This window comes from Eumetopias jubatus, unplaced genomic scaffold, assembly GCF_037043125.1.
Source record: "Eumetopias jubatus isolate StellerSeaLion01/CBP00866 unplaced genomic scaffold, mEumJub1_p1.0 scaffold_5, whole genome shotgun sequence".
Classification (NCBI taxonomy): Eukaryota; Metazoa; Chordata; class Mammalia; order Carnivora; family Otariidae; genus Eumetopias; species Eumetopias jubatus.
The window spans coordinates 106,245,638-106,267,101 of NW_028274811.1; the positions used below are offsets into that span (position 1 = coordinate 106,245,638).

The window sequence follows — 21,464 nt, forward strand, 5'->3', positions numbered from 1 at the left end:
CGAAAGAAATCTTTGATACATTTTTTGTTAATCTGTTACCTGGAAATATAATTACACATGCTTCAATTTCTAAATGAGAATAAATATGAATGTATAGTGAAGAAATGGAAACTGAGAATGTTATTGATTCCCAATCATGTTCACAAATATTTCGATTAAAAAAATAAATGTTATTTTTGACAGTGGGATTAGATATATAATTTTTAAAAATTAAAAAATCTGCTTATCTGTATTTTCTAACTTCATGTAAGGCATATGGATGCGTTGTTTAAAAAGGAGCGAAGCTACCAGTTGCTACTTCTACTGATAGAAAGTACTAACACATACGCCCCCACCTCCAAAGCCGCAGGCGACTAAACCTCCAAAGTGGGGGAGATATGCGCAGGCGCAATAGCAAGCTATTGGTTGGAGGCGGGACTAGAGCCTCACCTAAAAGACAGCTCTTCCAGCCAATCAAAGGACACCGTCAGGGGCTTCTTCCTGTGGGAGGCGGCCGGAAGTCGGATTTCGGTTGCGGAGGCGAAGGCGGCTCCGGTGTTAAACCCTCAGCTGAGGTGAGTGGGCGGCGATGGCTTGGGGCTTCGTTCCGCGTGCATTTCTCCTTCCGGACCTCGCGGCTTCCTCAAGGCGGGCTGGGAATGGGGGAGGCTTGGCGCGGGGTATACTCTCTCATTTTCTTCTCCCTCGTCCGTCGGAGGTTGCCGCCTCTCTGGTGCTCGTGGGGAGCCGGGTAGAAGGTGCCCTCGGCGGGCTTCCTCTGTGTGGGGAGGCCGAGCCGGACCTCAGGTTGGGAGACCTGAGTTCAAGTCCTGCGCGCTGCTGGTTTGCTAAGCTGTGTGGACTTGGCGAGTACTTTAGCCTCCGGCTTTTGTCAGCTGAGAGTGACCATCCCTGCCCTCCCTCTTCGGGGAGAGATGCTTAAACCGGCTGAGTTAGTGGGGAGGTGGGGGTGGAGGAGGCCGGCCCATTCCAAGCCTAATGGTCACATTCATCTGGTCTGTTTTTTTAAGAAGCTGCTTTCCATCTGCCCCATTCACTGTAGACGAAACGAATCACATGTCTGGGGGCGGGACCCTGGAATACCTTCCTTTTTTGGTTAAGCCCCTAGCTTGGAACTAACACTATAGAAGGTGAATCTTGAGTCAGATAATAGACTGTAACCCTTGGCGGTGGTTTTACTAAAGATAATGCCTGCCTTTGGAAAAGTTCATTCTAGGGAAGTGATAGAGAAATAAACATAACTGCTGTAATATGTCAAGTTCCTTTTAAAGATTCATGGTTTATTGACTCAAGAGAGCTTGTACTGTGTAACGAAAAGGACCCAGAATAAGAATTCTGGCTGTGCTTTTTACTAGCCTTTTGATCTGGTGCAAACACTTCCTCTCTAAAATGAAATCTACAGTAGTACTTAACTCAAGAATTTGTAGGAAGACGGAGAGGATTTAAAACGCACCTGTCACGGAGTTGGCTTTTGGAAAATGGCAGCTTGAAAAGAGGAATGCACGTGGTGTTAGGAAACACAAAACAGGACGCCCAACTAAAAATGTCTGAGTGGGGTGGAACTTGTTCTGTCTAAAATTGCTTTTGAAGTACCAGATCAATGCTAATTCTCGGATTTTGGTAGTAGTATGGTTATAAGGGAACATGAGTATTTGGGGGAGACCAGTAAGGCAAGTGAGAGAAAATGTTAACGTTTGGAAATTCTGGGTGAAGAATATGGAATGTTCTTTGTACTTTTCATTCAGCTTTCTATAAATCAGGATTTACGTTAAAAAATTGTCACTATTTGCAGCTATCCTGTGTTGTAAATTAGTGAAACGGGACAGTGTATAACCCCACCCTCATGAAGTTTTACCCCTTTTTCCTTAAGGGCTGCATAATACTATATAGAAATATTTTATCCACTCATTGATGAAGTCACGTATTATTTCTGGCTTTCCGTACTCTTCAAACATTGCAGCATTAAACACCCTTAATACACATTTTTATGTCCTTGTGATGCAGGAAAGACCTTAGGATTTGAAGCCACTGCTGGTGCCTGCTACCGCGGGATTATGTGGAGCAAGTGATTTTATACCTTGGGGTTGGGAGAAGTAAAGATAAGGGAAGTTCCAAAAGGACTTTTATATGTTAAAGACTTGTGGGATCCTGGAGGAATGTTATAATCTGCCTATTTCAAGTATTTGTCAATGGGCTACAGGTTGTAAGGAGATTTAATTTTAACTACATTCCTTACGCCTTTGTTTCCCACCTTACTTTCTGTAATTCTCTTCATTCAGAAGGTCATCGCAGTTTTAGAATAAGGCTTATAGCTGTTCTGGCCCTGTAGGGAAACTGGTTGGGGTGGGAAGGACCCACTCACCTCAGTTCTCACAGAAGCCATCATCACAACCACCCCACAACATTCTTGGGTGGTAGGCCAGTACTACCCAAGAGAATATACGAGAATTCTCACACACACTGACAGGAAACAAATATATATTTGGAATGTAATTTGGCAGTATCAAAATCTTAAATGCTGATATTCTTTGAACCAACAATTCTACTTCTAGAATTTTATCTTGTGAAAATATTGGTACAAGGGATGTGGGAAACAAGAATTACTAAATTTCCTTACTACCTATAGCTCACTGACAAGTCCTTAAAACAGGCAGAGTGACATTCCTCTAGGGATTCAGCTGCCTTGATGTTAATATTTTGCTAAGGGCAACAGGTAATCTTAGCCCAACCCCCAGGATCCTGTGAGTCTACTTTAACATATAAAAATTCTGTTGGAAACTTCCTTTGTCTCTACCCCCAGATACATGTTAGCAATCATCCCCGAAGTATATGGCCCACTGATAGACATCTGAAGGGTCTCATGACTTAGTTTTTACTAACCAGTAATAAATGACCTTTCCTAACAATAGCTAGCCCCCTCAGGATCCTGGAAACCTTGTTTCCTGGGAGGCTTACACTATCCCTAACTCCCTCCCAACTTTAAAGTATTTAATGGGCCACTCCTCAGGACCCCAGTGCAGTTCTTACTGCCCACAGGTCTTGTCCCCTTGCTTTAGTAAAACCACGTTTTGCACCAAAGACGTCACAAGAATTCTTTCTTGGCTGTCAGCTCCAGACGCCATCAAACTTCACCAAAAACATTCCAAAAGAACTACATCAAAAGGATAGTGTGACCTCTGCTGGAATCCAGCGCCTGTTACATGGAAGGTGTTCTATATTATATAAGTATATAATATATGATATTATATTCCATAGTGATGGAATATTTGAAATCTTGATTGTCTGTTAGATGAAAAGCATCCTTTTTAGAAATTTGCTTTTAGAAATGTATTAGTCTGAATATTTTCCTGCCTTTATTCAGCATATGCATTTTCATTTTCCTCTTTTGTCTCTTTCTAGGTTTTAAAAAATAGAGGTTAAAAAAAACCATCCTGGGGGCCTTTATTGAGAGTCTTCTAGGTGTTGAGATGGTGGAAGTGGAGTTGTGTACAAGATAAGCAGTTCCTGAAGTCCTGGTGCTTTCCTTCTGGTGGGGGTGGAGTCAAAAATGTTTTTAAAAAGTCAAAATAAAATTTCTAGTATTTGCTCTTGGTTAGCTTGCAAGCATTTTTCTTCCAGAAGAATGGGATTGTCTTTTAATTTTGCTTATGATGCATTTTCCTATTTTTAGATTTATTTTTGGTAGTTAGGATCTATTGGTCTTTTGTAGTAGCCTTAGAACTTCGTAGTTTTTTTGTCTGTTTTCCTGGGTATTTTAAGCAACACTAGGATGGAGGGAGTGTTTTGTTTATCCTTTAAAGATGTATAGTGTAGTGTTTGAGATCTTTAGACTCTGGATCCTTTACTGATGAGGTTTTGGGGTACAGGTGAGGTTCAGTGGAGTGGAGTCCGGAGCCGATGACGTTTTATTAAAGCACGGGGACAGGACCCGTGGACAGAAAGAGCTGCTGCACCGGGCTTTTGAGGGGTGACTGATTTGGTACTATGGGGTCGGGGGAGGTAAGGGAAAAGGGAGGTTTCCAAAAGAACTTTCATTCATATGCTAAAGACTCACAGGATACCGGAGGCCTTGCCATTGTCAAGTTAAGGTGTTTACCCCTCTAGTAAGTTATTAACATTAATTAAGGTAGTTGGGAACTTCCTGAAGGAATATACACTGCCCACTTCAAGTATCTGTCAATGGGCTGCAAGTTATAAGGGCATTTAATTGTACCTACATTTCCTTCTGAAAGCTAGGTTATTGATGATAGGAAAGCTTTGTTCTTGTAGGTTGCTAAGACCTTTATAAACTGAGGGAGACACATGTCTTGTAGGATTGTGATCAAAGTTAACTATTTGTTTTTCCTTTAGGGCAGCCAGGCGTGCCTGAGGAATATCACATGTATCCTGGGGGGGGGGGTTGTGGGGTGTCAGCTTCTGCTTTGTCATCAGCTTGCCTTCTGTTCCCTGATCATTTACTACTTAAATCTGTGACTTTATGCTAGTGGTTCAACCTTTCTGAGCCACAACTGTCTCATCTCCAGAAAGGAAAAAGAGCACCTTTTCTCACAGCCCTGAGAAAAGTAAACTGGCACATAGTATGTACTCAGATATTATCTGTTGTTAAAATCATCATCTCTGGATACTCATTGTCCTATATTAGACAAACAGTAAAGAATCAAAAGAGTGAATACACGTTAAGGGTGTTTGTACATATTTCCAAATTCCATTGATTTGGAGCCCTCTTGAAATGGATGAAGCTGCTCAACAAATACTTATGAAGCTTATGTGTGTGCAAGGTTGTCGACATAGAACTATGATAAGAGTCCTTCCCGTCATGGAGCCTATAGTCTGGCCAGGGAGAGAAGTCAAATACTGGTTCAGAGAATAAAAGAAAGAAGGTAGGATCTGGATTTGATGACTAATCAACTAAGTTATTTCTTCAGAGGTGACATTTTAAGCCACTGCCTGAAGCAGGAAAAGAAGCACATGAAAAGACCCAAAGGCAGAAGAAGTTGGTATAGTTAAAGAATAGTGTTGAAATACTAGATTAAAGACGGTACTCCTAGGATATAATGAAGGAGAAGGAATGTTGGATGAAAACAGTTATGCTGGCTGTTATGTGGAAGAGCAGTAGTGAAAGCAAAAAAAGCCCTGGGGAAACCATTATGTTCCTGGCAAGAAGAAATGGTGGCTTGGTCAGAATTGCTGAACTTGAGATGGTGAAGGTGTGGAATCAACAGGATTTGATAAATTTGTGATGATAGGGAGGGGAGGGGGGTCTGAATATTTTATGAACCACCCAGAAGGAGTTCAGGCAGTCTGGATTGGAGGTAGAAAGTACAGAGTCATAAACACAGAACAGGGTTTCTCCACTTTGGCACAATATTTTGTTGACATTTGGGGCTGGATAATTCTTTGTTGGGGGCTGTCATATGCATTGTGTTTAGTAGCATCCCTAGCCTCTACCCATTAGATGCTGATGAAGTTTTAGAATATAGGTGAGGTTCAGTGGGGTGGAGTCCGGAGCTGACGACTAAGAAAGAATTCCTGAGACGTCTTCGTTGCAAAATGGTGGTTTATTAAAGCACAGGACAGGACCCATGGGCAGAAAGAGCTGCTGCCCCGGGGCTGTGAGGGGTGGCTGATTATATACTATGGGGTCGGGGAAGGTAAGGAAAAGGGAGGTTTCAAAAGGATTTTTGTATGTTAAAGAATATTCACAGGATACCGGAGGCTTTGCCATTGTCAAGTTAAGGTTGTTTACCCTTCTAGTAAGGCATTAACATTAAGATAGTTGGGAACTTCTGGAAGAATGTCACATGTGTCTCACCCAAGAGTGGGGGGTGGGGGTTGGTTGCAGAGTGTCGGGCTTATACTTTGTTTTCAGCCAGGCTTCTGTTCCTTCATCAATGCCAGTAGCACCCCATCCCCCAGTTGTGACAAGTAAAAATATCTCCAGACCTTGCCATATGTCTCCTGGTGGTCAAAATTGCCGTTGGTTGAGAACCACTGGTAGAAATGGTGTTTAATAAAAGCCATGGAATTGACTGATAATAACCCAGGGAAAATAAAAAGCAGAGGTCTAAAACTATTGGCCCAAAGACCACAAAGATTGTTGTAGACAAGTTATTTTTGACCCCACAGTACTTGATGATCTCTGGAATTAATTACCAGTACTTACAAATTGAGAGATTTCTGCATAAAATCTTTGATTTTTGCCCTTTTTTAAGAAATAAAGAAACTGAGGAGCAATGAGTCTTCTTTATCACATGAATGCTAATGGCTGGAGGTTTTGAGATTTGGCATTCATATGCTTAATTCATATGAATCCCTGCCCCAGAGTACTTAACTGTTTTAAGTTGCTTGCCTATTCCCTTTGGCACTTGAGTTTTTGATTCCTTAATTTACAGTGAGAAGAGGGCCCCAGAGCAACCCTCTTGAGACAGGTCAACATTAAAATTTGGGTAGAGGAGTGGTGCTAGAGGAGATTGAGAGGGAGTGGCCAGTGAGGTAGGAGGAAAACCTAAATGGAAGCTCACAGAAGCTGAGGGAGAAGGGACGTGTGTTGAAAAAGAAGAAAATGCTGCTGAAAGATTGAGTAAAATCACCTTAGAAAAATATCTATTGGATTTGCTCGTGTGATGATTGTTGATGACCTTGTTGAGCAGTTTTTGTGGAGTTAAGAGGTTGAGGCCAAATTGGATAATGACTAAAATGAATATGCAGAAGCAGTGAATTATGAGTTGGTAAAATTATAGTAGATCATGATGCCTTTGACCACTGCCTCATTGGTTCTCAGCAGCATCCTGTTCACCGCTGTGGCTTGGTGGTACCTCAGGGCTGCTCCACAGTTGCCCTTAGTACTTCACAAATTCCCAGAGTAAAACTGCCTCCAGTGTATTTGCCATCTTTGCTGTTGGATGGTGGTGTTATACCTTGAAAATCTGATAAGATCAGTGTAAATGAGCAGTCAGGGTTTTCTCGTTTTATCATATACCTAAGCTTAAAATGGAACCTCTATTTAGAGCATATGTATAGAGGATACATTTGGGTTTGGAATTCTGCCGTTGATATAAAAAAGTTAATGTGTCCATAAAAAATGTAGTGTACATTGCAGGGGAAAAGGTATAGAATTGGATCATCATTTCATCAAAGAAGCTCAGGTGATGATACCAGCTGTCTGAAATATAGCAATGTTGATGTTATAAGTGTTTGCTTTTGGAAATCAATCTATAATATACAACAAAAGTGATTGTGATATGAGATGGGGAGACAGCATGTGTGATTTAGCTATAGAGGGGGTAGAGAAATGATATAACTGGTGAGGGGTGTGGGATCCAGATTTTATTTATAGATGAAAATACACTACATACATTTTTTTGTGCCAATGAAAGTCTTAAGCAGAGAAGGAGAAATAGTTGGATGATTGAAGATATAATGCTAATTAGAAAAAGATGGCAGCCTTTCCATGTTGTTTTAGAAACTAAGGAGATCATTTTGTCCTGGGCCCCAAACTGCCAAGGAAAAAAAAGGAAAATACTGTCTGTAGTCACCCAGTGTGACAGGTTTATTTTGTAGCTCTACTCTAATCTTTGGTTTCTTTCCGTAGGTTCTTGATCTTCCGCAATGGGTGAGCCACAACAAGTGAGTGCTCTTCCACCACCTCCAATGCAGTACATCAAGGAATATACAGATGAAAATATTCAGGAAGGCCTAGCTCCCAAGCCTCCACCTCCAATAAAAGACAGTTACATGATGTTTGGCAATCAGTTCCAATGTGATGATCTTATCATCCGCCCTTTAGAAAGTCAGGGCATCGAACGGCTTCATCCTATGCAGTTTGATCACAAGAAGGAACTGAGAAAACTCAATATGTCTATTCTTATTAATTTCTTAGATCTCTTAGATATCTTGATAAGGAGTCCTGGGAGTATAAAACGAGAAGAGAAACTAGAAGATCTTAAGCTGCTTTTTGTACATGTGCATCATCTCATAAATGAATACCGACCCCACCAAGCAAGAGAGACATTGAGAGTCATGATGGAGGTGCAGAAACGTCAACGCCTTGAAACAGCTGAGAGGTTTCAGAAGCATCTGGAACGAGTCATTGAGATGATTCAGAATTGCTTGGCTTCTTTGCCTGATGATTTGCCTCATTCAGAAGCAGGGATGAGAGTAAAAACTGAACCAATGGATGCTGATGATAGCAACAATTGTACTGGACAGAATGAACAACAAAGAGAAAATTCAGGTCATAGGAGAGACCAGATTATAGAGAAAGATGCTGCCTTGTGTGTCCTAATTGATGAAATGAATGAAAGACCATGAAGGATGTTTCTTTTTGCTTTTCTCTTTTCCTTTTCAGTAAATGGTATATACTCGTTAATTTGCTCTTGGAGAGTCTTAAAAGCGCTATAACTAGAAGTCATGTGAACGGCTTGACTCCAGCTTTATCAATTATGAGATGTCACAGGCGTTGCACTGTATGGCAAACATAGGGAAATGAGTATATATGTATACATTAAGAGTAATCACCTTAAAAAGGAAAGTGCTGCGATTGTGTGGAACATTCCTGGATTTGGAGTTGCAGAAAACATCGAAGATATCCTCAGTAATAGCAAGCTTTCATCTTTGAAAAGTAGATTTGTCATTGCTTTAAGAGTGGTAGATAAATAAAGGATATCAAGTTGTATAAATGTGAAATTATAAAATCTTTAGATTTATTTACTTAAAAATTTACTTGATCTCTAAAAATGTAGTATAACATGTTAAAAGAGGAACCCCGTAGAGTTATAAAACAGCAATTTTATTTTTCCTCTTGACTGCTTCTGTAAACACACTATCTCAGCTTCTTGTTCCTGCCCTGGATAGGTCTATTTACTTTTTTCCAGTCACTCAGATAATAAATCCTTTGATCCCTTTTTGTTACATTCATTTTAGTAAAATGTCTATGTAATTAGCTATACATTTCCTTTAAAGCTATACTCAGACTTGCTAAGGCTGGAATCCTGCAATGGGAAGGGGATTGGTAACAGAGACCGTTGGATTGTGTACTGGAGATGCTTGTTCCCCTGAGATACGGCTGCCATGCCAGGGTCTACATTTTTTCACTCTTGGGTCTACATTCAGCCATGGAACTAAGTTCTTAGCAGTGGAATATGGGTGCAAAAATTCAGGCCTCCTCCATAACAGTTTCTTGGCGTTTTCCTCCATTTTCTTAGCTGCTGGTTGGAATGCCACACCTGGGATAACTTTGGAAGCCATTTGAAGATGATGAAGGTTCAGTCAGTTGGGTCTTTAAATGACTGGACTAGACCCTTCGTTTATTAACTACCCACCCACCCTAGCTGACTATGTGGGCAAGAAGGCAGCTTGTTTTTGAGCACTGACATTTTATTTCTGCACTTTCTTTACTGCCCTCCATCCTCTCTTCCACCAGGGTCTTAGTGGAGAGTGTACTTGGTATTTGAAGTTCTTTGCTGGTCTTTCTCTCTATGTGGGCCAGTGGTTCTCAAAGTGTTGTCCAACAGCATTAGCATCACTTGGGGACTTGTTAGAAATGCAGATTCTCAGACATCACCCTAGACCAACTAAGTCAAACTCTGTGGTAGGGCCCAACAAGCTGTGGTTTAAAAAAGCCCCCAGGTTCTGATGCACACTCAAGATTAAGAATCACTGATAAGGGGCGCCTGGGTGGCTCAGTCAGTTAAGCGGCTGCCTTCAGCTCAGGTGGTGGTCCCAGGTCCTGGGACCAAGCCCTGCATCGGGCTCCCTGCTCGATGGGCAGCCTGCTTCTCCCTCTCCACCGCTTGTGTTCTCTATCTCAAATAAGTAAAATCTTAAAAAATAAAAAAATCACGGATAAGGGGGCCATGGTTGCTCAGTTGGTTAAGTATTTGCCTTGGGCTCAGCTCATGGCCTTAGGGTCCTGGGATCGAGCCCTGCATCAGGTTCCCTGCTCACTGGGGAGTCTGCATCTCCCTCTCCCTCTGCTGTTCTCCCTGCTTGTGCTTTCTGCCTCCTCTCTCTCAAAAAAAAAAAAAAAAAAAAATCACTGATAAAGGTAGTATCTTTTCCAGAGGTCTACTTTTAATTCTTCCCCAGTTCTTGGTTCCAAGTATACCACCCTTCAGGGATTTGCTGTATTGAGGTTTATATTCCTAGAGCTGGCGAAGTCCAGTTTAATGTGGCCGGAGGCCTATTTTGTATATGAAACATTCATGCATCCTTTTCTTGGGAGTGTAGACTTGCCAAGTAGATAGCTCTCTACTAGACAGGCAGCTAGTTGGGCAATTTTTTTTTCTATATGTGTTTGATAAAGATTTTGGGGCACTGGGAACACAGTCCAGGCTCTCAAGATTAAATTGAAGGGGGAGAGGAACCCCCCGTCTTTGGGGGAGCAGCTGGATGTTGCATAACACTTGAGCAACTCTTCAAAGAAATCTCTCCTTTGGCCTCAACCATTTTATAACTTTGAGGATGTTGGGCTAGGAGGTACTAAACCAATTTTTGGCTGCTTCACAATTATGGAAAGAACTAAATGAGTCACGTAAGAGTCACATCATTTGTGTAAGAGTGTGTGTGTGTATGTAGGTAGGGAGGATTAGGGGTTAAAATTCCATGAGGAATCTAATTTGATTTTGGGAGGATCTGATCTTGGAGGCCTGGGTGGCACCTGACTAAAACTAGAGTGCTAATGTGAACTGCAATTACAATGAGATGTGGGAACACTAGTGGTCTCATAGTTGTTGCGAGTTTAAAAGTTACAGCCTTTCAATCTTGTGAGGGTCAAAATACATCTCTGCCTACCTAGTTATAGTGAATATTCCTGATAGACTGATTCCTCAAAGCTAAATCTCTGGAATAGCCTGTCACCTCTTGAAATTACTGATTCCCAGACCGCAGAGATTCTGATTTCATTGTTCTGGGGTGGGGCTTTGGCACTGGTTTTAAGAAATCTCTAGATGGCTTGACTGTGCAGTGGGTTAAAGGAATATTGTATTAGTACACTGCTCAACCTATTTGAAGCAAAAACAACTTTTTGAAAAGATAACTGCTGTTTCATGATTGAAGGATAAATTGAACATCCAAACTATGATCAGGACTAGGAGGATTTCCAGGGCAACTGGGACTCAAACTTCATTCAGATCCTTTCATTGTTTCTCCTATTTTCTTTCTGTTAGCTCCATTCTCTTTACAAACCAGCCTTTTTGTGAATGGATGGAGAACACAGCTGCTAGCAGTTCCCAAGTGTTAAGTCTTCGGGCACCACTGTTAGAAAAAAGGAAGACTGACTAACCAGCCCAGAGGGGGAATCAGGGGTGGTATTTCTGATTCCAACTGGGCCAATCAGTTGGGGCCTAAATCCTGTAAGAATTTGGCAGTCCCCAAAATGTCCATGTTTGGGAGACGGTAGTCCACCTCTCAGGAAGTAGGTGCTGAGTTGGTCAAATTGTAGATATCCACTATAAATTGAGCACATGTAAACTTTTGATAAAAATAAGCAGGTTGTACTTGTTTATATTCCCAAACTCCCTACCGTCACTGTTCATTTATTAATTGTATCCATTTAGTGAAAATTGTGGTCCTCTGCCTGACACCGGTCTAGTTACCATGGAAATGGAGAGTGGGGAGGAAAGTGGAAGAAAGATAAACAAGAACACAAATGAATTAGTTTTTGAAGTTCTAAGTTTGTGTTTTAACTATCCAGCCATTGCAACACTCAGAAGAATCTTGCTTCTAATTTTATTCCTATTGCCTGCTCTAAATTCCTTGTCTACATTATCTTTTCAAGTTAGGTTTACATGTTCACATTTGTTAAGGGCTTTGGAAGGGAGCTTCATCTGTGCTGTGCTGTATTTCAAAGAAAAGGCCTGTGCTAGGTTCTGAGGTCACTGAAAACAGCAAGTACAAGTGTCTCGTGAGGAAATAAGCATGATTTGGGTGAGAAAGGCTATTAATGGATGCAACAGAGGTAAGAGGTTGGAGCTAGAGAAGCAGATGGAGGGCAGAGTACAGGCAGATGGTCAAGGGAAGAAGTTTGCTTTATCCTAATTAGATGGGAAATCAATGGCAAATATATAGAGAGCTTTGCTAGCGCTGTTGTAATCACTTAACATACATAAATTAGTTTTATCCTCACAGCATCCTAATGCAATCAGTATGACTTTTTACATCTATATTACAGGTGAGGAAGCAGAGGTTCAGAGAGGTTATGTAATTTACCCAAGGTCACCAAGCTAGTGAGAGGCAGAGCCGGGATTGAAATCTAGTTTCAAAGCCTAAGCACTCAACCTCCATGCTTGAGCGCCTTTCTACTGCATCATATAATTAATAAGTCATAGTGGAGCCTAGAGTGGAATCCCATATGTTGACCCTAAAGTCCATACTCAAGGCACTACAAGATACTGGTCTAAGGGAGGAACAGATTTGTAGATGGAAATGATGAGCTTCCTTTGAACAAGTAAAGGCGTTTATGTCTTAGACTTCCTCAGGTATCCTAAGGAGATACTGTGTTTATAGTGCTAATCTTCCTCAAAAACCGCTCTTTGTAGGTGTTCTTCCACTTTGTGAGACTGAGGATCAGTTTTGTGGCTTGCCCAGGTGGTGTATCCAAATTAGAATCTAGGTCAGGAGTTGGCAAACTTTTTCTGTAAAAAGCAGGTTAGTAAATATTTTAGGGATTGAGGACACTAAGGTCTCTGTCTCAACTACTGAACTATACTATGGTAAAAAGCAGCCAGAGACAGTAACTAAGCAAAGGAGTGTGGCTATGTTCCAATACAACTTTATAGACACTGAAACTTGATTTAAATAATTTTCATGTTATGAAATACTCTTGATTTTTCCCAACCACTTAAATAACCCTTAGCCTGTGGACTGTACAAAAACAGGCAGCTGACGATTTGGCCCACAGGCTGTGATCTAGGTGGTTGCATTCAAAACCCTGGAGTGTGCTCACAAAACCAGTAATAGCCACAGAAATAAAAACTACAGGATTGTTGTAAGGCCTAAATGAGATTATGGCTACAAAGCATTTAGCACAATTTGTCGTATTTAGTAAGCTATCAAAGGTCAATTAGTATCTTTCCTGATAAGTCCTTTGTCTTCATTTGGCATTTAGACTCCAGAGATTTAAGAAGTTTTCAAATTGCAATGTGATTAGTCTAACAGTAAGTGGCACTCGTCTTAAGTTTAGAAGCTGCCGCCAGGGAGTAGGAGGGAGAAAGTCAGGTGCTGCTTATGATACTGAGCTTGTTTTCATTCAACCAGTGAGACTTGTTGCCTGTTCCTCTGGCCTACAAAGTCTTTTCTCATGGAGAGAGCAGGGTGTGAATTTTTCAAAATACTTAGTATTATGTTGTGAATACAAGTCTTTTGATCAGAGCCTTTCTCTCCTGGACAAGACCTGGGGAAGGCCTCAGCACTACTGGTTAGTACTGAGTGAATAATGACGATACTTCTCGCATTTGCTTAACACACATGACCAAGATCTATGAAGCTGCTGGTTCCCTGCCCCCCACTCTGATTTGGAGTAAGGGATGATATTCAAAGGATGGGAGTCAGATAGGGATGTATGGCTGGGTTGACCAGGAATGTATTGTATCAACTACAGGGAAAGATGTCATTTGGGTCTTCACTGATTTTGTCATTCATTCATTCAACAAACATGAAGATCCTGCTTCAAATACCAACCAACTGTTAAGAGCCATTCAAAATGAAAATACTGACCTGGAAAGATATTCTAGATATGATCAAAGCAAGTTTGTAGTCTGTGTGTAGTCTGAGTTCCTATTTGTGTCTATCTATGTATATTCAAATTGGAAAATTAAAAATGATTTTGTGGATGAAGACATTGAGACTCAAGAATGTGACTTGCTATACACCAAGGACACTTCAGCTAGCAAATGGCAGAATTAAAACTCAGGTTTAAAAGAAAAGAGAAGACATGGTAGAATTGGGGCTCCACTATTTATTGGCTGTGTAGCCAACTGAAACTCAATTTCCTTAACTATGGTAATTCTTATACCCATCTCATTGGGTAGGTACTGTTAATGTTGAGAATGAAAGAGAAGACCCATCCTAATTCTTTTTGAAACTCATTTGTCCCCGAGCAACATACACAGTTAGGTCTCAGGCTTGCTAATCATCTGTGCAGAAGTATCTGATCTGGAAGGGCTAAGGAGTTATCTGGCAGGCTTATGTGATGCATGAGCCTGGGCTACTTACACGAGAAAGTGATAAAAAAAAAAAAAAAAGGAAGGCACAAATAATAGAAATGAAAAAGGGACATTCCTATAGATTTTATAGACCATATGAAATAATACGAAAGTATTATGGAAAACTTTATACCAATAAATGAAAAATTAGACTAAATGGACTTCTTATAAAATTATCAGTATTGGTTTAAGAGTAGAAACTTGAATAGCTTTCTAATGATTTTTTTAAAAAACATACCAGTAGTCAAAATCTTCTCACAAAGAAAACTTCAAGTTCAAATAGCTTTGCTGGCAAGTTCTACCAAACCTTGCCAGAAAAAACAAAAACAAAAACAAGTTTATTTTATATAGACTCCTTCAGAGAATAAAGAGGGCACATTCTCTTTTTACGAGGCTAGCATAAATAAAATACTAGCACATTCAACCCAGGAATATGTAAAAATAAAAGGTAATGTTTTATGGCCAATCTTTATTTTAGGAATGCAGAATAGAAAATTAGTGTAGTCTGTCACAATAGTAGATTAAAAGAGAAAAATCACTTGATCATCTCAACAGATGCACAAAAGGCATTTATAAAATTTAGTATCCATTCATGAAAAAAGAAAAAAAAAGTCTCTTAGATATTTAGGAACAGAAGAGAACTTTCTTAATGTAATAAACTTGTTTTTGTTTTTGTTTTTTCTGGCAAGGTTTGGTAGAACTTGCCAGCAAAGCTACTGGGTAGCTCCATAAAACCTACAGCATAAGCATAATACATACCCCAGGTGGAAGCTGAAGCCTTTTCTTAAAGAGCTGGAATGAAACAGAATGCCTGCTATCAAAACTTCTGTAAAATAGGAACTAGATTTTCTCTCCAGCATGGTAAGGGAAAAAAAAAAAAGTAGGATTGAAAATGAAGAAACTAAACTGACTGTCTACATAGAAAACTCAATATAATCTACAGATAATTTATTAATAAGAGTTTACTGGTTGGAGGGGGAAAAAATCACCACTCAAAAATAAAGTGCATTTCAGAATACCAAAAACAAACAATATAAAAAGTTAAAAATAAGATACACGTAAAATAGCATCAATAATATGAAGTACCCAGGAAAAAGTCAAGGTATAAACTGAAGATCTCTATGGGGAAAATTTAAACATTTTATTAAGGGATATTAAGAAAATCTGGTTATAAGAGATTAAAACATGTTTATGGATTGGAACACTCAATATTGTAAAGAGGTCAAATTTACTCCACAAAGTGGGAGAAAAATAGTGTATTTACAGCAGGTTAAATCAGCAGAGGACTAGTATCCAAAATATGTAAATTACTCATAATTTATATGAATAATTATCGATTTATGATAAGAAAAAATTGAGAATCCCAACAGAAAAACGGGCAAAATAAGCATTTGTCCCCCTAGCACTCCCCAAATCCAAATAGTTCATAAACAAAAGAAAAAGTGCTTGTTAACCTTGGTAGTAAAGAGGAAAATGCAAATTAAAGACACAGTAAGATGCTATCATATCCTTTACCAGTTTTGGGGGAAAAAAATCTGGTAATACTAAGTGTTGATGAGGATGTGGAATAGGAGAAATTCTTATACACTGCTGGGTAGATGTCTTGGGAAACAGGCATTATCTCCTAAGTTTCAAAATGTATATCCCCTCTGACCCAGTAATTTCACTCTCAGAAGTATACTCCAGAGAAGGTTCTGTATGTGTGCACCAGGATTTGTGTACGAGAATGGTCAGGGTGGCATTGTTCATGATAACTGAAACAGAAGGTGAAGTGTTTATCTAAAATACAATGAACAAATAATTTGAGGCATATCCATTCTTGGAAAAATATTCAGTAATGAAAACGAACAACCTACAGGAATACACAACAGCATGAATGAACCTTACAAATACACTGTCGAGTGAAAGAAACAACACAAAAAGCTTACAGATGATATGATATTCATATGATGTTCAAAAACAAGCAAGACTATACATATAATTTTGGAATGCATACACAGGTGGTAGAACCATAAAAAGGACGAATGATTATTGCAAAATTTAGAATAATGATTATCTGTAGGAGAGGAGGAACGTTTTGTGATCAGGAAGGGACACATGGGCTTGGAGTGGGTGTCAGCGGAACTTGAAGAGGCTCTCTATGTTTTACTTTTTGTTTTGGGTCCTGGTTACCTGGTGCCTTGCTTTATAAATATTCGTACACTATAAATTTAGATGTGCAATGTCTTGTACATCTCTTATGTTTCCCGCCAGACAAGAGAAGCTATATTGTGGCATCATTATGCACCCATCATCTTGGAAAAAATTCAAAAGTTCGACGGGACTGTAACTGACAAAGTCGTGGAGCATCCTAAGTGTTATTATTCTCACCGGCAGTGAGAATGTCAGGTGGCATAAGTGCTTTGGAAAACTGCTCAACCACATTCTTGTAAAGTGGATGCCTATGAAAAGAGAAAAATGGGAATGTATGTCAGGGATGAAGGGGGGAAATAGTAAAAGAAATTCAAAGAAGATAGAGAGCTCACCAGATTGATGAGGACTATGTGCCTTGAACTGAGGAGTATGATTAGCTTCCCTCTCTGACCTGAGAGTAAAAGACTAATAAGCCAAGAAAAGAAAGAAGAGGAGCCCCACTGGAGAACATGCTCAGGAGGGGTGACCACTCACACAGCTCCCCAGGCCGGTGTGGTCTCTTGTCGGAAGTAGTGGGCCCTGCAGTTTCAAGATGGAACTGTGTGTAGGAATTCCCGCAGTGACTCATACAAAGCTCAACAGAATTTTCTTGATGGCAGATCCCTTTTCATTTTTCAGTTTCATCACTGGGAGTCTCACTGAGTTATTGAGGGTAAATAATTTTACAGCCTTACCCACTTCCTCTCCTCTGAAGAGGACTGGTTATGTGGGCAGGGGCAGCATTAACTTCCCATAGGAGTTCCTTGCTGGGCAAATACTGTGATTTCTCAGAATGCTGACTTGTCCTTGCCAGGCTACTGTTTTCTATGCTGTGCAAAGAGCACTGGAGAGGGCTCTAACTGGCTCTTGCCCTGGTTTGAGAGTGACCTTAATCTTGCTGGCATTCATCTGTAGTTACTAAAGATAAAAACTGTCTATAAACATGAAAGCTCTTTATCATCTCCCCAGTGTTGTGAAGAGCATGTCCTTGTAAGTTAAAAAAGCAGTTTGTTGGTAAAATGCCATTTTTTTTGTAAGAAAAAGAACCATGCATATTTGGAAGGGCAGGTTTTCTTTCCCCATCTTTCCAACCCATCCGTTTCTGGGAGGGCTTCTATAGTGGACAATTGCTTCTGCTATCCAGAATCCATTTTTCCTCTTGAAATTTTGAGGGAACCACCTTCTTTCACTTTAGAACACAAGGTTTGGGAGTATGACTCAGGCTCAACCCAATTAGTCCTTTTTGAGCCTGTGGACACACATAGTTTAGGAATGAGTCTATGACCCAGTATGTACTTTTGAGGGAACGTGAATCACTGGACCTGTGTGAGAGCAGCCAAAAGGTGTTTATGGTAGGTGGCTGTGTGCTCTGCAGGGACAGCAGAAGGACACCATGGAGAATCTGAGGAAGGAGCCCAAACTGGAGCCAGCCAGAAACCAGGTCACCAGTGACCTCACTGGGGCCATTGAGTCAAGTCTGCTTTTCAATAATGTCAGTCAATAAATTCACTTTCTAGTTTATGCTAGTTTGAAGTTGGGCTTTCTCTTAACTGCACCCTAAAGACTCTGATGAGGCATAGGTTTATTGGCACAAGAACAATACCTAAGACCTAGCTATGAGAGGCGGTCCCTAGCAAGGAAGAAATTTAGTTGTCTTGTAAATGTATCATCATTCTGAAGACCTTGAAGTTCCCATCAGGTATATGCAGGATCTCTGGCCTGAAGTCGCCCTCTCAGTGCGGGGCCTGGTGGGGAGGGCAATGCCGAATGCAACCTGACACAAATGAGCTCACTGAGACCACAAAAATGAACGTAAAATAAAAATAACAGGACTTTCATCTGAGGTGGAGTCTTTGAAATGACAGGTGGTTTAATGGGGAGTATATAGATATGTTTTGTACCTTCTCCCAGATCCCCTTGTGTTCATGATGTTCCTAATTGTCCACAGGTGAGACTTTCCGGTGATATACCCACAAGACGTACTGACGTGAACCTGTTTGTATATTTAGAGATGAACACGGAAAAATACCAAAAAAAGATCCATTATGTTGACAGTAGGTATTTTGTGCTACTGAGATTATGGTATTTATTTATTTATATTCCTATTTTTTTTCAGAATTTTCTACTGTATGTCTTATATAATAAAGAAAAGCTTTCAAGTACTGTACAAACACAAGTTGACAAGCACTTTTATTTATTTATTTTAAAAGTTTTTATTTAAATTTCAGTTCGTTAATATACAGTGTAAAATTAGTTTCAAGTGTACAATATAGTGATTCAGCACCTCCATAAGTCACTCGGTGCTCATCGTGACAAGTGCCCTCCTTCATCCCCATCACCCATTTCCCCCATCTCCCTGCCCACCTCCCTTCTGTAACCATGAGTTTGTTTTCTATAGTTAAGAGTTTGTTTCTTGGTTTGCCTCTCTCTCGCTTTTTTCCCCTATGCTCCTTTGTTTTGTTTCTTAACTTCTACGTGAGTGAAATCATATGGTATTTGTCTTTCTCTGACTGACTTATTCCGTACAAGCACTTTTAAAGGGAAGTCACATGGCTAGATGCAATCTGGAAGTCAGAAGATCTAGCTCAAAATTGCTTAACTTCTTACCCTTAATATCCAAACTTAGTGCCTCCCTTTGCAAAATTTTGGGACTAATACCACATGGAAACTAAAATGTGGTTTAAATAAGAGAGGGCTTTTGATTCAAATCAAGTATACATAGGATTCCTTATGTAGTCATCCCTCTGATACCCATTCTTCAGCAGCGCCTCCATTGTACAAAGTAGATTCTTATCAGACTGAGGTTTTCCAGATAATCCCATCTCTGTCACCCATGTTCTCCTGTCTCCTGACCTGGGTCAAATTCTCTAACTTCCATTTTATGAATTTTGTCTAGTGGCCCTTTAGTTATCTATAACTGTGAATTCTAATTACACATAACCTAATGTTTTCATTTGGTGCTTGGGGGCTATCTTTAAGGAGTCTGAGATTTTTCTGCTGCCGAAGAAGAGCAAAAACACAAACTTAATCTGTACAGTGGTATTGTATGTAGCACCCCTCTACGTGATTGTAGCCAACACTCAATAAGCACACCTTATGAGAATTCACAATACAACTTTCCAAACGCAGTTTATTTTTTTTATTTTTTAAAGATTTTATTTATTTATTTGACAGAGAGACACAGTGAGAGCAGGAACACAGCAGGGGAAGTGGGAGTGGGAGGAGCAGGCTTCCTGCTGAGCAGGAGTCCGATGCGGGGCTCTATCCCAGGACCCTGAGATCATGACCTGACCCGAAGGCAGACGCTTAACGACTGAGCCACCCAGGCGCCCCGTCTAAGCGCAATTTAGAAATGAATTAATTCCCATACAAAAGACTTCTTTACCAGAAACACACTCAAGGGCTCCTTTTAAAAAGCAAACTTCCATTGCACGTAGTTAAAGAATCATAGGCCTCTGTGGATCATTTAGGATCAACTTGACGAACTGAGACGTGAAGTGTCCATTTCAAGGGCATGATAACATTGTTGCTTTCACGTAATGTTTTCATCCAGTGGCATCCACACGGGGTGTAATAAAGAATGAGGAAGTTCTATAGGAGCTGGAATGGAGAGATTTTTGGAATAGGGAGTGAAGCGTAGAAAGAAAGATGCAAGCTGATAAATGTTAGTCCCCTACACATAGAGGGAGCAGACAATTGTGGCAGGATCTGAGACACACAGCACCCTCTGTGACGCACTCTTGCCAAAAAGTCAAACTGAATCTAACCAAACTTCTAGAGCTAAGTTTTGTTTATAGGAAACACACAGAAAAGAGGAATAATTTATTTATTTATTTATTTTAAAAGATTTTATCCATTTATTTGACAAAGAGAGAGAGAGGGAGAGTACAAGTAGGCAGAGAGGCAAGCAGAGGGTGAGGGAGAAGCAGACTCCCCGCCGAGCAGGGAGCCCGATGCGGGGCTCGATCCCAGGACCCTGGGATCATGACCTGAGCCAAAGGCAGACCCTTAATCGATTGAGCCACCCAGGTGCCCCCAGAACGTCCACTTTCAAAAACCAAAATGTACACCGAAGTCTGTAAGTGTGAAAAAACATGATCTGGGATTCATTTTTAAAATAGAAGTTGATAATTTTGAATCTGTGTTTTGGGAATTCATACTTTTCTCTCTGCTTTTGTGTATGTCAAAGAAGTTTATTTTTTATAAAACAGTAAATAGAAAATGTAAGGTGCAACAGGAATATACAATTTGTCTCAGAAAAGAGGGAATGAGAATATATATTTTATTTTCTTGTGTTTACGTTGGGGGTATACACAAGAGACTTAGGAAAACAGAAACCTACAGGGTGGGTGGGGGAAATTGGTAGACTTGGGGGGCGGTGGGTAAAGGCTTGTTCATAAAGCTTTGATATTGCTTTGAATTTTAACCATTTGGATGAATTATCTAAACAGTTGGGTTTTTTTTTAAGAAACAAATAAAAGTTAAATAAACATGAAAATGCTCTGAAACATCTCCCTATACAAAGAAAAAAAAAGAGAAGGGGTTTAGAGTCGATTTCTAGGCTCCTTTTGTCTAGACTTCAATAAATTAATAAATTGTTAATATTTTCTAAAGCTGGTTCCAGTAGTAACTCTAGAGATGGACAGAAAACAGAGTAATAACAATAAAAAGCAAAACAGAAAAAAATAAAAGAAAAGAAAAAACAGAACACAGAATTTGAGGGCTGAAACTTTTAAGAGTGTTGCCTGGGGCCATGCAAGTAAACATGACCTCTGACCCCATGTTCAATCCATTCTGCCTTCCCCTTGAACATGGACATTTGCTGGTTGTTATTAGTTAAGTAGGCAGATGTATTAAGGGCAAATATGAAATTCATAAAACAGTTTATAGTGGAAAAGAATCTGGAGCTTGGGGGACTCAGTTCTCATTTGAAATTACCAACCATATGCCTTTGGGGCAGATCAACCTTATCAGGTCTCAGTTTCTCTATCCATAGGATGAAGAAATTGATTGCGATCTCTCGAGTAATGGCTCTGTCTCTGATGTTAGGGAAGTACACACATAGGACGAGAGCTGGATATTTATATTAAA

General features: G+C 40.1%; 1 protein-coding gene across 1 annotated transcript; it reads left to right on the plus strand.

Annotated features, from left to right (window-relative positions):
* Positions 1 to 492: 492 nt before the first annotated feature.
* Positions 493 to 8,916, plus strand: MED7 (mediator complex subunit 7). The gene is made up of 2 exons (XM_028106691.2): positions 493 to 554; positions 7,592 to 8,916. Exon 2 carries the CDS (start codon positions 7,609 to 7,611, stop codon positions 8,308 to 8,310), a length of 702 nt encoding a protein of 233 aa, XP_027962492.1. The 5' UTR covers positions 493 to 554; positions 7,592 to 7,608; the 3' UTR covers positions 8,311 to 8,916.
* Positions 8,917 to 21,464: the final 12,548 nt, after the last annotated feature.